The following is a 16797-nucleotide window of genomic DNA, read 5'->3' on the forward strand; positions in this document are numbered from 1 at the left end:
TTGGGGGGGCGGGGGAAACACACCACTGACCAATGCTGAGTTAACCCCCAGTATCAATGCAACTATTTCAACAGAAGTATTCCATCAACGGAGCTACTGTCACTGGGGAAGGTGGTGTTCCAACACCAACAGAAAAACTCCTTTTGGCAGTGTAGGCTGAGTCTATTCCGCACTGCCATAGTGGGCATCATTTCCATTGCGTAGATATACCCTAACTTTTAAAGAGCAATCTGGGGAAGTTAACAATGTCTGTAACTACATCAGCTCTATGATTCTATCCATTAACAGAGGACTTCATTTTCTAGTGCTGTCAGTCTAGCACCTTCCTCAATAAGTTTCAACCTTCAAATAATTATTTGGATCAAATTGCAAGTTACATTTTTATTATTCGATGTGGTTTACACACACATCTCTTATTCATATCAGATCACTAGTCCCATAACAATGTCCTTTCTCTTAGGGAAAAAAGTTCTATAGAATTTAATAGGGGGAAAACTAAATACAGTTTTTAAAGAATCTTAGAGAATTATTTAACAGGGATTTAATTCTCTATTAAATTTAATAGGATGGGGTAAACGTTTCTGTAGAAAAGTCTCTCTATAAAATCTATAGGATATTTTCCCTAAGGGTCAAATTTCCATTTTCTATGGTACTAGTCTGTATTCCTCCAGCAAATCAGCAGGTTGAGAATAAATAATAAGGATCACTCTAATAAAATTTTAACTCATGTCAATATTTCAAAGACACTATGTGTCTCAATAAGGGTTTTGCAGGGTTAGTCCTTAGGACTGTCTCTTTTCTCAGAGCTCTATATAGCTGTGTTTTTATTGTATATCAGATTATTTCAGCACAGTTTTGTTAAAGGTAGTTTATCACCTTATTTGAGTAAAGAATGTAATGAATATCTAGATGGGTTTTATAAATACTAAATCCTTTTTAATCTCTTCCCCATATTCAAATTGTTGCAGCACAGTTAATAATATCGTTTAACAAAGCCATATCTCTACCTTTTCATTTTACCAAAAGAAGTGTCAAAAGTCTTATATATTCATTCCAGGATATTCTGAGCTTCTAGGAACACTTGATGTTACAAAAGCCACACATTAGGTTTAACAGTTTACAGTTTCACCTTGAATAGACACTACTTTGCAGCTAGTTTAGAAGAGATAAAGCCTTTGGGCAGCAACAAGGACCACAATGCTTTGGGGGAGCTTAAGTTTGTGCTTCAGAATTCTTTCAGAAGGGAAAAGAGGGGGGAGACTTCCTGTCATTTCCATTGCTTTCTGCATGTGGGACCAACATGGGCAATGCAGAGTTTAAACAGTTGCAAATGGCGGGAGGGAACATCGTGCCTTGTTTTACATATTTCTCCCTGACTGGGTTGAATTTAACATGAAGTTGCTCCATTGTTCACATGGCTCCCTGCCTCATATACATTGACAGAAGCTACTGTTTACATTCCTTCATTGTTTGCTTATGGAAAATAAGGGGGAGTGACAAAAAAGAGAAGGGAAAGAGAGAGAGAAAAGAGGGAGGCACTGACCATAGTGCAGAACCACCCAATAACCTTGTCTTATGTGATCATTAACCTTGCTGGAAAATGCATCTGGCAGTGCACTCTGGAGCTTGTCATTAGAATGTGAGCAGAGACACAGATACTGCAGAGGCATTTCAAGGATTTTTTGATTTGCTGCAAGTATTATAAATATTTCATCTATTTTGTGTGACTGCAAAATGAGATTCCAACAGCTCCTTTATATCTTATTTTTTCTCTTGATGAGTCTACTCCTTATCAATGGACAGAGGCCAGGTAAGAATTGTGTCTTCATATTACATATTAATATGTATATTTTATATGAGTACCGACTATACAGTTTAAGTTTATTGCTATGACTTTGTTCCAAACACTTATGGATTCTTAGTTATTGTACTTCCATTGCTATTTGTTTTGCAGAATTTTAAAAGCCCTGGATCTATAGACATATTAATAGTAATAAAGATATACATGTATACAGTGTAACTACTAAAAGGTCTAAAGAAATTAATTTAAACCAGATCTAAAGATGTTGCATTTCCATGTCTGCTCATGAGAAAACACGATCAGACAATGTTATATCAGCTACATCAAACGTACCTTGGTATGTAGCATCCACAGCACTTAGCTCTGATGATTGACTTGACTAGGCTGAGTTTACGCCCTGATAAAAATCACGATGAAACCAAATGAAGCTGTTAAGACGTCAACAGCTATAATCACGGTGGTGATACAGATGAATTCGGACACTTACGGAGCAATACATATATTTAAAAGGTTGCAAGTAGCATCTTTACGAATATTGGATAGGGGGAGGGAAAGAGTTCTACACTTGCTGCGATGCAATTTTGTTTACTACTTCGCATTGACGGTAACCTATCATTCAAATCTGCTATCTATGTTGATTGCAATTTTAGTGTTTCCTATGACGGCTTTAAAGCAGTGCTTTGATCAGATTTATCATAAAAAGCGGTAGTAAAAAAGAAGCAGCTTGTTTACTGTACAATTATTGTTAGACGGATCTGAAACAACCAGCCATTCAAAACTTCCACACACACCTATGAAAGAAAACTTACCGAGGTTTTTGAACGAACAAAATATGGAAGCAAAATTCCAAGCAGTAGAATTATAGTCTTTAAGTTAGGCAATTGTAGCAACTACACCAAAATAAACTAATTTCACTCTATTTCCTGATTAAGGCAAAAAAAAAGTTGTCAGCAGGAGCAGAGAAGGTAACAACGCGCCGCACTGCTGGTTGCATTTCTGACTCTTCTTTTTGCTTAAGGGAGTTTTATCAATGGGAGGGAAGGGAGAGAAGAGAACATCTCAAATGTGACCCTATGTCTGTCTTCGTCGATGCAGAAATCAACGCAAACTTCTTGACTACTACGCCCGCTATAGAGCCAGATTGCGCCCTAACTCGAAATTAGAACACATAGAAAAGGGGCTCGATATACAAAGTATATAAGGAAGGGATTCATCCTGTAAGGTAGAGAGCACTATGGCCCCGATTCGGAAATGCATTTATTTTACACAACTGTTCAAAATGTTTGGGGGTGATATATCTTCTGCTCCAGGAATGGTGACTGCAATTTTTGAATATGCTCGGTCAACAAGCTTATGGCACATGGGGGTGGGGGACGGACGCTATTTCTTAAATGGGAAGAAATCTATAATTTTAAGGGATGTTTTTTAACCCAAAAAGGTGGGGAGGGGGAGCGGAAGGCTGTGAGGACAACTAGGGCGAATATGGAAGAAGCGGTATGGTTCAGTGCAAAGACGTTTGTGTTTCTTTCCGTTGCTTTGCTGCTTAATGTCCAATAGTACTTGCCGGAAATTCTTAGAAATTCAGAAGGGGGAAAAATGCAAAAACAAACAGGTTGGTGTAGGACATCAATGCCCGCGGTGATGCCTGAATATCAGGTTCTTTTGCATGCTGTGTGCTCAGTATACACAGTTGTAATAATAATTGTCTGATTGTTGAAGTTTTCGATTCAAACCGTGTGGTTTCAATTCCCGCTTCTGCCTTTCAGCTAACCTGGCCCTGCGCAGAAAGCTGCACAGACACAACTGCTCCCACAGGCGATGTATGCCTCTCCACTCCAGAGTGCCCTTCCCCTGAGGTATCTGAAATCCAACCTTACTTTGCTAAAGTTAGGAGAATTCGGTAATAAAACCAGGCGCCAAGGAGGATGTAATTATCAAAGCTTCCCTGTACATTTCTTTGGAAACACTGCTGAACATGCTCTCCAGAATAAGCACATTTCCCAATTCTGCTTACATTTCAAAACAGTTTGCGCTGCATTTTACTAACCAAACCACAGACATGATTGCATTTGGTCTCGAGTCCTTGCGATTTCTTTGTTCTAAAAACAGGGCTTTAACGAAAGCAGTAGGGGAGAAAAGTATGCTTTATTTAAACTCCATAGCAGGATCCCAGATGTGCTAGGATTATTGCACTTGATTACAGTGTTTTCAGTATGGCAGATTCTGCACAAGAAATTAGCTCCTTTGGATAACGTGCTGTCCCACATTAGCATTCCTTTATACTTCTCCACCAGGCAAATTCAAACTCCCTCCTCTCCTTATACAGGCTGAAAATTCTTGAATCTGTTATATCTGAAACGTTGCTGGACTAGAAACACTTCCCACTGTACTATTGTAGTTCTGAGGACATTTCTCTTTGTATGAAAAGCTAACCCCAAATGTTTAAAAAGGAAGCGCTGGCCAGGGATGAGAACTTTAGACTAGGCACCAAGAGAACTCGGTTATAGCTGTAACTGATTTGCGGTGTGAGGTGGGACAAGTCACTTGTTCTCTCTTACTCTTTGCCCTATGTTCCCCCATCACTAACACGGAGATACTACTTACGGACTTCAAAGAGGATTGCGAAGCTTAATTAATGTCAGCAACGGGCTTTGAGATCCTTGGATGAAAGGCTATGCAAGGGGAAAACATTAATGCTCTATAGCAGATTACGGAATATGCATTCAAATACGTGCATATTCAAATGCATTCCTGTGACTCCAGAAGCATACAGGTAGCATATGTAAATATAGTAGGGTAGGCATCAAAAGGATACCAAGACTCCCTTTCAGGGAAGCATGCAATTTAAGAATGAATAAAACATTCATAAATTTAAGAATGAATAAAACATGCAGTCAATAGTTTTGCATCTTTTAAACTCTTTGTTATAGTCAAGATAATGTGCTAGCCCCAGGCATGTCAGCATAATTAATAAATAATGACAGAATCTATACTAGGAGGAGCCAAGAGGTTTCAATTAGCTAAGTAAGCATTTGACTGTATAAAACAAAGACCAAAGCAGAGCTTCTGACAATGCCATGAATATAATTTCTATTTTGCATAAAGCAAACACACACCACACCCAAAACTACCTATCTAAGGGCATCCTTGTTTCCCTGCTGCTACCACGACCAAGTAGCAACTGGCTACACTGGTCTATAAACACAATGGTATGTGTATATGACATACATAGGAAAAGCACAGGAAGCTGGAAAACTGCAAGCCTAAGGAATGATTAAGAGGTCTTTTCAGCATAACCCCAGATTTATTCCAACACTGCATTGAGGCAGTAACTAGAATATTTTCAGGGTGCAGGTTTAAAAACATGCTCATATTAAAGTGTTTAAAGAGAGATCTGCTTAACTGGTGCTTCAGTATTGAGCACCAAGGCTAACCTGCCTGCTCATTTCAAAGGAGACAGTCGAGACAAGTTCCCTCATCAGTAGCAGCATAAACATAACCAGCTAAGCAATCAGATCAGCTCACTCAGCGGGCAGACAGGAGCTAAGTGAGCTGAATGTAGAGAGGGATAGTGGAATTTTAGTTTAGGAGCAGGGGGCTTGTTGAGTCACTCCTGAATGACTTGTTTCAATTCTGATTAAGACAGTGGACTCAACACCCCTTTCCTCCAATCCTGCATTCCTCCAATCCTCCAATCCTTTTTTTCTAATGTGCCCCCGAAATAGTATATCATACATTTGGCTTCAGATTGCACTGTCTGGATGATAAATATGCACTTACTCTGGTTTTTTCTTCCCTTCTTTCCCATTCAGTATATCAATTTGCCAGACTAAAAGCTATTGTCAAAGTTATCTGCTTTAGTTCAGGGAGCTAATTTCTAGTAACAAAAAGTCAGTGACATAGCAAAAAAATGTACTCATTAATTCATACCCAATTTTATAGGCGTTTAGCTAAAGATTGTTATAATCCTGTTCTGTCAAGCTGTTTAGAAATCTACAGGGCTTGATTTTGGGGGGAGGAGGGATTTAGCATCTGCAGCTCTTACTGATTTCAGCTGGAGCTGTGGATACTCAGTGCTTTTGAAAAAAATCAGGCCTTATATCTTAAGTGGGCTTTACCTTTGAGTTCCATTTCCTTTCCAGTTTTAAACTGGAAATTTATTTTTGTGTATTTACCACAATTGTAATTTAGCATCTTTATTTATTTACAGTGGCATCTAGAGACCCCAACCACAATCAGGACCACATTGTAGCTGGACATACCTATAGTAAGAGACAGTTCCAACCCCAAAGAGTTTACAATCTAAACCAGGGGTGGCCAACCTGAGCCTGAGAAGGAGCCAGAATTTACCAATGTACATTGCTAAAGAGCCACAGTAATACGTCAGCAGCCCCCCCCCCTCCCGCCCATTAACTCCCCTGCTCCCAGCGCCTTCAGACCACTGGCAAAGCTGCCGATCAGCACCTCTCCCTCCCGCCCCCACCTCCATCCCCCAATCAGCTGTCTGGGGGAGGGAGAGGGAGGAGTGAGGGCATTGCAGGCTCAGGGAGAGGGCGGGAAGGGGTGGAGTCGGGGCAGGGCCTGTGGCAGAGCCAGGGATTGAGCAGTGAGCACCCCCTGGCACATTGGAAAGTTGGTGCCTGTAGCTCCAGCACCAGAGTCTGTGCCTATAAAAGGAGCCACATATTAACTTCTGAAGAGCCACGTATGGCTCCAGAGCCACAGGTTAGCCCTCCCTGGTCTAAACAGACAAGAGAGACAAAGCAAGTATTATTATTCCCATTTTACAGATAGAGAATTGGGGCCTGGATCCACAGAGAGACTTAAGTGATACAATATGGTGTGTTGCAAAACCTAACTTTAAGTGTCTTGAAAATCACTGGGATATACAAGTTGCAGTGAGGCACCTAGGCTCCCTATACAAGGAAGGGGGAGACAGAGAGTTGCTTTAGAATGGGATCCATAAAAGCCAGCATGCTGGGCAGGGGTCGCCTAAGCTAGCCAATGGGAGGTGCTGACAAGAGAGGTGTATCCTAAGTCCTGCCCCTGACAATGTTCAGCACCTAAGTCCAGCTGCAGGGAGGAATCTAGCTAGTGATCCACGTCTGGAAACCTCCTTCCTGGAATCAGACAAGTTAGGCCTTGAAACAGCCAGTTCATGCAACACCCAACTTAGGCACCTGCCTGCTTCTACACAAGCCAGTGACTCAACCAGGATATGGAAGAGACCCCACTTTCAATTCTCACCTATGCCTGATGAGGAGATGAATACTGTAACCACTCGCCTGCAGAATGCTTCACCTTCACACACACACACACACACACACACACACACACTCTCTCTGGCCCAGTTAATATTTAATTTCAATGGACAGGCTTTAGCAAGAGAGACCCACATCAGAATATCCCATAGTTTAGTGGTGAGGGCACTCTCCTGAGAGATCTTTGTTCAAATCCCTTTTCCTCATCAGGCAGAAGGGGGAATTGAACCATGGTCTCCCACAGCCCAGGAGAGTGCCCTAACCACTGGACTAACAGTTTTAAGGGAAGTGACTGCTGTTGCCTCCTCCCCCCACCCTTTTGCACAGAGTTAGGCTATCATTAGGACCCTTCCAAATTCATGGTCCACTTTGGTCAATTTCACAGTCAAAGGATTTGAAAAATCACAAATTTCATGTTTTCAGCTATTTAAATCTGAAATTTCACAGTGTTGTAATTATGGGACTCCTGACCCAAAAAGGAGTTGTGAGGGGGTCACAAGGTTATTGTAGGGGGGTTGTGGTACTGCTATCCTTACTTCTGTTCTGCTGCTGGCAGCAGCGCTGCCTTCAGAGCTGGGCAGTTGGAGAGTGGCGGCTGCTGGCCGGGAGCCCAGCTCTGAAGGCAGAGCCGTCGCCAGCAGCAGCACAGAGGTAAGGATGGCATTGTATGGTATTACCACCCTTACTTCTGCGCTGCTCCCTGCAGAACTGGGCCCTCAGTCAGCAGCCGCCACTCTCCAGCCACCCAGCTCTGAAGGCTGCAGCGCAGGAGTAAGGGTGGCATGGTATGGGATTGCCACCCTTACTTTTGCGCTGCTGCTGGTGACGGCTTTGCCTTCAGAGCTGGGCACGCAGCCAAAAGCAGGGCCGGCTCTGGCTTTTTTGCTGCCCCAGGCAAAAAAGCCTCCAGCCGCCCCCCCCCCCCCCCAGTGCGGCAGGGGAGGGCGGGGGGAGGGCGTCCGGAGCCCCGGGGGGAGGGCGGAGTGCCTGGCCGGGGCTCCGCTCTCCCCGGCAGCCAGAGCCGGAGCGCCGCACCACGCCGCCCCCCTCCAGGTGCCGCCCCAAGCACAAGCTTGGTGGGCTGGTGCCTGGAGCCAGCCTTGGCCAAAAGCTGCCACTCTCCAGCCACCCTGCTCTGAAGGCAGCGCAGAAGTAAGGGTAGTAATGCCATCACCCCCTAAAATAACTTTGTAACCCCCCTACAACTCCCTTTTGGGTCAGGACCCCCAATTTGAGAAATGCTGGTCTCCCCTGTGAACTCTGTATAGCATAGGGTAAAAGCACACAAAAGACCAGATTTCACGGTTTGTGACACGTTTTTCATGGCTGTGAATTTGGTAGGGCCGTAGCTATCACCTACACTTAAAATGCTGCAGCTGCGCCGATGGAGCACTTCAATGTAGACACTCACTACTGTGACAGAAGGGGTTCTCCCATTGCTATAGTTGATCCACCTCCCCGAGGCAGAATTGAGGTTGACTAAAGAATTCTTCTGTTGACCTAGCACAGTCTATACTGGGAGTTAGGACAGCATAGCTACATTTCTCAGGGGTGTGGATTTTTTTATACCCCCGAGACACGTAGCTTTGCCAATGTAAGTTTCCAGTGCAGTCCAGCTCTTTGGTGTGCTCTAAGTAAACCACCAGATCAGGCCCTGCAGGCGAGCTAGAAGGATGGGCACCTATCTTCCCTAATTTGAGAATTGCACTGGGGCTTAGATGGGAGATAGACAGGCACCAGGATGCCTGAGGCAGCAGCGTGCATGCCCAGAGGCAGAAACTTAGGCACCTAGGAGACTTTTTTACAGCAAAAATTAGGCCTGTGTGAGTTTAGATCCCTACAGAGTTAGGTGGCAGCCAAGTGGGGATTTTGTGTCTCACAGTGGTGCCTAAAAGTGGAAGTTAGGTACCTGAATCTCTCTGTAGATCTGGCCCTAAGTGAATTGTCCATTGTGGTACAAAAATCTGGGGCAGAACTCAACCCAGATCTTCCAAGTCCCACTCCAGTGCCTTAAGCACAGACCATATTTCCTTCTATCTAATGAGCTGTTATTGCAAAGCTTACCATTTGTTTTCTGGAATCTGAGCTGTCACAGGAGACAGTTGTAATGTATCTGGGAATTCAGTAGTTGGGATCTATTAGCCCTTCCTAGCAGACCACTTGAAACAAAATTATGAGACTCACAGGCTCCTCCAAGCCTATACAAACAGCAATGGCTGTTGAATGATTTACTTATTTAACAGATTTAAACAAAATGAGGCCCACTGGGTGAATATCTACTGTTTACCTGATTCAAATGAAGCAGAATAAGCAAACTATGACCATTGCATTTAAGGATATTGGCTTCCACTACAAACACCCTGTTCAACCAGTACAAATAAAAAACAAACCACCAAAGAAAACCATTGTTTGATTAACCTTGATTTTCTGTAGTAATCAGGTCCTCTTAATTAAAAGGAAAACAATATTTGGAATGTGGCACCATAGTGAAAGAGAAATTTAAATAAAAAGAAAGCTATTCCTTCCTGGGCCAGAGGTCAAGAATGCATTTGATTTTTTTAAAATCCACACACTTCACAGCTCCTTGCAACCACACATCAGCAGAGGTGAGGTGCCTAATTCATGCAATCAAAATAATGAGATGAAATTCTGGTAACGATTATAAACAGAAACAAAAACTATGGTGGCCTTGTAAAGTCAATACACTTTCTCTGTGTCAAAATGTAGGGAGCTACTGAACATCCATGAACCTCTTTAAAGATTAATGGAATTGACAGTGCAATGATTTTAAATCAAGTGTGATTTTTGCCTTCCCAAACCATACTTTCTAACAGAAAGAAGAATGAAAGAGGAAACCAGTCAAGAAAATGCAATGTGATAGCTGCAGCATTCTAATCAGTGCAGGTGTCCATGTAAAAGCCATCACCACATTCAGAACCTTATCAGACTCCTTCTGGAACAACTTCACAGGAGTTTCAGATTTCTCTAAGTTGGGAAAAACAATGGAATCTCAAAGGACCCCTTTCAGGAACTTGGGAAAATCAAGAGTGCCATAAAAAGATAAGTCATTCTTTTCTACATACCAACAAATAGCCATGTGGGTAACAGCAAAGCATTGTAGCTTTGAAATTTTTCAAAAATTAGACCAACATTATACCACTGAAAAAGCTATTATTTTAATAGTTATTATTTACCATTCACATATGTCTGTGTATTTCTATTTAGATATAATACCTAGTAAAGAACATGAAAAAGAATGGTGAAAAATAAATATTTAATAGTTACATTTTATGGACAAATATATGGGTTTTAATGTTTATGGTAGTATTGGATGTTTATATGTAGCCATAATTATGCAATTAACTTTACTATATTCTTAAGAAAAGCATAATGCATCTATCAGAAAGTTGTAAGTGCTAACCTCTCTTAGGAAGCAAAAATCTTCAATCTAGACTTTAGAAAAGAATCCTGAATGTCTTAGCTCTGTTATAAATCATGTTGCATACCACAAAAACATAGGTCATGATCTTTGATGGTTATTTGTGTTTATAAAATACCTATGTGGCTGTATATTTTGTAAAAAAAAAAAAAATATGCTCTTCAATTAATGTCTCATTTTAAATAAACTTTGTACAATTTTTGTTTTTAATTTTATATTCCTTATGTGTAAAGGGTCCTGCACCCAAAGAAAAATTAAGAATGTACCTAATTTCTTTTGTAAATTTCATAAGGGATCAATGTAAAACTTTTCTTACTCAATTTCTGACATACAGTTAAATAAAATTCAGTTATTCACTTGATGATACATTTTCAGCAGATTTTTTCCCCAATTTTTCTTTGCATTCTGAAAGTATTAAAATAATTCTAGTAATGTTGATACACAGAAACAACTTATTATGAGATTCTTGCATTTAACCTATAGGACAGTATAGTTAAAGCATTATATTGTGTCATGTCACTTGATATGATAAACCAATGTGATTTGCATTGGGATGCAGACATGATTCCACATCTCTAAGTCTGAAATAAATGTGAGTCTTTAACTGTCCTATAAACTACACTAGACCTTGAAAACTGAAATTTTCCTGCAAATAAAATGAAATGTCATTGCCCTGTTTTAGGGCAAGCAGCAACTCCAGCAGTAAAAGAAGTGGTCCTATTTCCAAATTGAGAGCAAAAGCCAAAATCAGCATTAACTCATTCCTGGAAAGGATGAATACAACAAGTAAATAGCAATATGGTGCTTATTTGAGTCTAAAATGGAAAAAAGTGGTAGTAGCCATTGAAGTCAACAGGAATTTTGCCATCAACATTAGTGACAGCAGAATTGGGACTAACAGGCCCGATATTCAATTGAGCCTCAAATCACACTTGACTTACGTACAGGTTTTTGTGTGTGTGGTTTGGTATGGTTTTGTTTAACATGCACTTTCACTTGGAGTGTAGAATATACAGATGCAAGCCCACTTAGACAAATGGGCTTTTGTATGTGAGAATCTGGTATCACCTACAAAAATAGGAGACATTTGGGTCCCAATCCTGCCACAACAAACCCCCACGGGTAATCCGACTGAACTGAATCAAATTATTCATCTGCCTGGGTGTTAACAGGATTAGTGCCATTGTGTGTGTATACACCTGCAGGGCTGCACGCATGCAAATGGAAGCTGCTGAAAAATCAGAACTCAATTACATAAGGAACTAACCTAACTTGAATTTTAAAAAACCTTAACTAAGTGGTATTTAGTTCTCAAGCTGACACAGTCAAAATGTGGGTTTTTGAAACCTAAATAAATATCCCCAAATAGAGAAAGAATCTGAGATTATGTTGGACTATTTATTTAACAAATTTTATATCCTACTCCCTTTCATCAACTCTTTAAATTACATTAGCTATTTAGAGTGAAATACAAAATAATATAAAACCAGGTCAGCAGGAAATAGACTGTGGTGAGAAACAGCAAAGCGGTGTGTTCACAAATGATAAACAATTCACCTCTTCCCTTTCCAGTATAGACAAAGGAAATTATAGAAGAATAAGTCTGGTAATGCTTTTCTTACACACACACTCACTCTGCTCTCGGTCGCAGTACATTTATCCCAGTGTAACCTACAGCAGAATTTGACCCAAAAATGCTAGGTTTAGTAAGCGAAACTCAAATATTTTAACTCCATAGCACAAGTGAAACATAAACTGCTACAGACCAGTACTTTGTATAGTGATCTGCTACTAATATTTACCTTATTTCTTTCTAGTAACAGCAATCAATATATTTTTTGTCAACCATAGCACAATTCTGATACAAAAAACATTGTAACATACCTTTTTATTCAGGAGCAATGCCTAAGTGCTTAGCTAAATCCAGTAATGATGATGCTTTTTTGCCTAACTCTCAGAGTTAGGCTGTTGATAGACTTGTCAGCTGAATGGCTTTATTCCTTGATTACTGTTCATTAAATTGGGTTAGTCCTGAGCAGATTACATAGTCTTGAAATAGTAGAGATTTGGTAAAAAAGATCATTTATTGCAAGAGATCATTCAAGATACATGAATAACAGTTTAGGTAGAAAAATGTATGCACTATTCACAAAGACATAACTGTACACCAATGTCTACTGAGGGGGAAATTTGTTTTGCTTTACCTAGCATGCATACATGAGAGCTCCTTTGGGCAGTGAATATCCCTTGTTGAATGTTTCGAAAGTGCTTAACACATCTGAGCAGTACCTCAAATAAACTATAATAAAATAACAAAATAATATTAATAGAATATGTGCATTTTGGTTCAACTAGATTTTGTATGTACTTTTAGCATGGTTTTTATAGCACTATTTTTTCAGGAGAAATAAAGACATTTTAAAAAACAGTAAAAAATCCTGAAAGACACAAAGCTTTTTTTAACTGCAAACCAAAATACATACTATGTAATTTACTTCATAGCCACCACTTCAGTGTTAATGATTAATTCTTAATGTTTATGCTCAGACTATTCTGGTTGTGATCCTACAGATCACACAATCTAAGGCCTCAGACCTGCAAATATGTGAGTAGCTGTATACACAAAACTAGTGCCAATGAGTTCTGTAGCTACTCATGTGCATAAAGTTACTTGTGTGTAAGTGCTGGCAGGATAATGCCAAGTGGAGTTGGGCTAAATAGGAGATTTCTGAGTAACAAGTAGAGTGCAAAAGGAAGCAGTATTTATAATTCATTAGATGCCACTCTTGCCCATGTCTAAGCATAGAAACTATGCCCCCATACTTTTGTTGGAGGTTTTTCTGTCTTGGCTAAAATATTAAACCCAGAGCATGATCACTGCAGTCATTAATTATCCTAGTGCATGTTTCACAAGAGCACAGGTGTTCACCTGGCTGTTATGAATAAACTCTAATGACTTTCTGCCTAACCAAATACTTCCTGTGTTTTCAATTGTGCACTGTTGAACTGCTGGCATGTCTGGTCCCAAAACTGACTGCACTTCAATAGCAGATGAAATGACCAGTGTACAGTTTAAATGAGCAGAGCATTCTGGAATGAAGAGTTCTATCTAAATGTAAAATGCACGAGAAACAAAAAGAAATGGACCAGCTGATTCAGCGTCAAAGCCAGGAGCTGTGGAGTTTATAAAGCAGTGATTCAGTATAATTAGTATTTCTCCACTACCGTATTTTAGATTTTTTTTTTTTAGTCCCTCATTTGTTTTCATATTTGTATTTTTAGCAAGGGGAAAGAGGATTTGGTGGCCAAACTAAAGATGACCAAACATCTTGCTTTATACATTCAGAAAATCATCCGGGTTTGTGCTGGTGGATGGGGAAAGGTGGAATTTCCCCTTTCACTGAAGGACACCAGACAAAAGAATACTTTTACAACCATTATTCTACCATGTGGCTCATCGGGGTAGTACACTGCACTTAAAACTAGTTCCTCTGCTCAACTGACAAAGGGGGGCGGTGGGGAAATCATGTTACTGGATACCCAAAATGATATTAACTATTGTAGGAATATACAACTGTTCTAAGTATATGAATTCTTTGGGAGAGGTAACAGAAGTATGAAGTTAATGTACCCTAAAGGCTCAGAAACAAAAAGGCAAATTAAAAGAAATCAAAAACTTATTTATTTTTTTAATTTCATGACTTTCAGGTATATAACTCACAATTTTTTAATTCTTATAGTTGCCAATTTATCTTGGGGTTTTAGATCTATATTTAATAAAAATTACAGTATAAAATTGCTTTTGAGAAGGATTTTATACAAGAGTGTCAGAGCCAAATCTTTAAAGGTATTTAGGCAACTAGGGGGATTTTCAAAAGCATCTAGATGCTTTTAACTTTTAAAAATCTGGTCATTAGTGAATATTTGGAAACCCAAATTCTACACACAAATTGCAACATGTAAAAAAAACACTAGGGTGCTAGACAGAGGCAAGATAATAGTTAACAAAAACAATCTCCATTGGTGAATCAAAAACAAACAAAAAAATTTTGAGACCAAGCCAGGAAATCAGTCAGCCTTAAAGTCACACCATCCCAAAGAATAAACCTGTGCATGATGTGACCCTATACCCCAGGGGTCTCAAACACGCGGCCTGCAGGGTTCTTTCGTGCGGCCTGCCAAGCTCCCCACGTGCCCTCTGCCTACCCCCTGGCGCTGCGAGCCCTGTGCAGCTCCCTGAAGCGGCCGGAACTATGGCCCTGCAGCCCCAGGCAGGGCGGAGGGGAGAGTAGAGGGCTCTGTGCTCTCACTTCCAGGCACTGCCCCCCGCAGCTCCCATTGGCCGGGAATGGGGAACCACGGCCAGTGGGAGCTTTGGGGGGAGGTACCTGGAGGAGCAGCAAGAGCAGCACATGGTGCCGTTTTCTTCCGCCCCCGGGACTCCGGCTGCTTCCTGGAGCAGAGCGGGGCCAGGGGGCAGGGAGCCTGCCCTGGCCACGGTGCGCAGCGCTGCCACCCCAGAGCCGCTCTAGGTAAGCAGCGCTGGGCCGGAGCCCCCTGCCACATCCCACACACCCCTCATGCACCCCAACCCCCTGCTGCACCCCACACCCCAACTCCCTGCCCTGAGCCCCCTGCCACACCCCTCACCCCTCCTGCACCCCACACCCCAACTCCCTGCCCTGAGCCCCCTGCCGTACCCTGCACTCAGCCCCCTGCACCCCAACCCCCTGCCGCACCCATCACCCCTCCTGCACCCCACACCCCAATTCCCTGCCCTGAGCCCCCTGCCGTACCCTGCACTCCCTGCCCTGAGCCCCCTGACACACCCATCACCCCTCCTGCACTCCACACCCCAACTCCCTGCCCTGAGCCTCCTGCTGCACCCTGCAACCCTCCTGCACTCCGTGCACTGAGCCCCCTGCCACACCCCTCACCCCTCCTGCACCCCACATCTCAACTCCCTGCCCTGAGCTCCCTGCTGTACCCTGCACACTTCCTGTACCTCAACTCCCTGCCCTGAGCCCCCGCCACACCCCACACCCCTGGGGGCAGGGAGGGAGCAGAATTGGGGTGAGGACTTCAGGGAAGGGGTTGAAATGGGGGCAGGGAAGAGGCGGGGCAGGGTTGGGGCCTCATGGAAGGGGTGGAATGGGGGTGGGGCCAGGGGCAGCAAGAGGTGGGTGTCAATGATGTGGCCCTTAGGCCAATACACTAGTCCTCATGCGGCACTTGTGGTCATTTGAGTTTGAGACCCCGCTATGCCCCATATTCTTCATAGAGATATGCTTATGATATGAATATGGCATAACTAAGATATGTTTTATGCAAGATGGGTTATGTAAGGTATCATTGGAAAGGTTATGATTTACTGAATAGGATTATCCTATTTGTATGCAGGTATCAATACCTAACTTCAGATACAGAAATGACTATGTAACAATTTACAACTAATAAATTTGTTAGTCTCTAAGGTGCCACAAGTACTCCTGTTCTTTTTGCGGATACAGACTAACACGGCTGCTACTCTGAAATTTACAACTGTTTACACTTGGGGAATGCCTTCCAGACAGTATGCAATCAGCCTGGATGGGCCATTAGGAAGGACAATAGGACTTTGAAGATGCTAATCTCCCTCCTTCCTGAGACGTTTCCAGGGATGCTGCTTTTAACAGTGCAGGGTCAGGTGATCATGTCATCTGGTACTGAACACCATCTTGGACTTCTAGTTTTTCCATTAAGAGAGGGTGGGGGTCAAACTGGGAAACAAAGGATTTCCGCAAATCCTATTTAAGGCTGGGGACTGAGTTAATCTTGGTTCTTCTCCACTGCTCCCCTCTCCAAGAAGGAAGACTGCTGAAAACACCTGAAGAAACAGAGGTACTAAGCGGGAGGCAGGGACTGAGCCCAGGCCAAAAAGGTCTAGCCTGTGAAAGGAAGACTTGGAGATTTAAGCTGCAAGCAGTGCAGTTTACCTTTGAGAAACTCTGCAACCTGTATAAAACAACACGTAGGGTGAGAATTTGCTACTATTAAGCACTTAATTTAGTGTAATAAGCTTAGTTTGTGTGTTTTGTTTTATTGGTGCAGTAATCTGCTTTGTTCTGTTTGCTATCCCTTATAATAACTTAAAATCTACCTTTTGTAGTTAATAAACTTTGTTTATTCTATAACTAGTTTGTGTAATTCATAAGTGGGGGGGGGGGGAACTGTGCATATCTTCCTCCAAATGGAGGGAGGGAGCGAATTTCATGAGCTTATGCTGTATAGCTCTCTGTACAGTGCAAGACAATATA

The 16797-nt window shown here is 41.9% G+C and overlaps 1 protein-coding gene across 2 annotated transcripts; it reads left to right on the forward strand.

The window, feature by feature from the left end:
- The first annotated feature begins 1340 nt into the window (after window positions 1-1340).
- APELA (apelin receptor early endogenous ligand) lies at window positions 1341-10862 on the forward strand. Of its 2 annotated transcripts, XR_002889585.3 has the most exons (4): window positions 1341-1810; window positions 3568-3657; window positions 6012-6068; window positions 9897-10862. XR_002889585.3 is itself a non-coding variant. In XM_024109788.3 (3 exons), the coding sequence occupies exons 1-2, from the start codon at window positions 1735-1737 to the stop codon at window positions 3654-3656; spliced, it is 165 nt and encodes a 54-aa protein (XP_023965556.1). In that variant the 5' UTR covers window positions 1349-1734; the 3' UTR covers window position 3657; window positions 9897-10862. The 2 variants fall into 2 exon arrangements, 1 of the variants encoding a protein (XP_023965556.1); XM_024109788.3 differs by lacking the exon at window positions 6012-6068 and having other exon boundaries at window positions 1349-1810.
- Window positions 10863-16797: the final 5935 nt, after the last annotated feature.

This window comes from Chrysemys picta, chromosome 5, assembly GCF_011386835.1.
Source record: "Chrysemys picta bellii isolate R12L10 chromosome 5, ASM1138683v2, whole genome shotgun sequence".
NCBI classification, from domain to species: Eukaryota; Metazoa; Chordata; order Testudines; family Emydidae; genus Chrysemys; species Chrysemys picta.

Bases quoted from the DNA above. Each gene is read 5' to 3' on its own strand.
- APELA (XM_024109788.3), top strand. From the start codon at position 1,735: ATGAGATTCCAACAGCTCCTTTATATCTTATTTTTTCTCTTGATGAGT. The intron at 1,811-3,567 runs GTAAGAATTGTG...TCTGCCTTTCAG, and splicing joins TATCAATGGACAGAGGCCAG to CTAACCTGGCCCTGCGCAGA.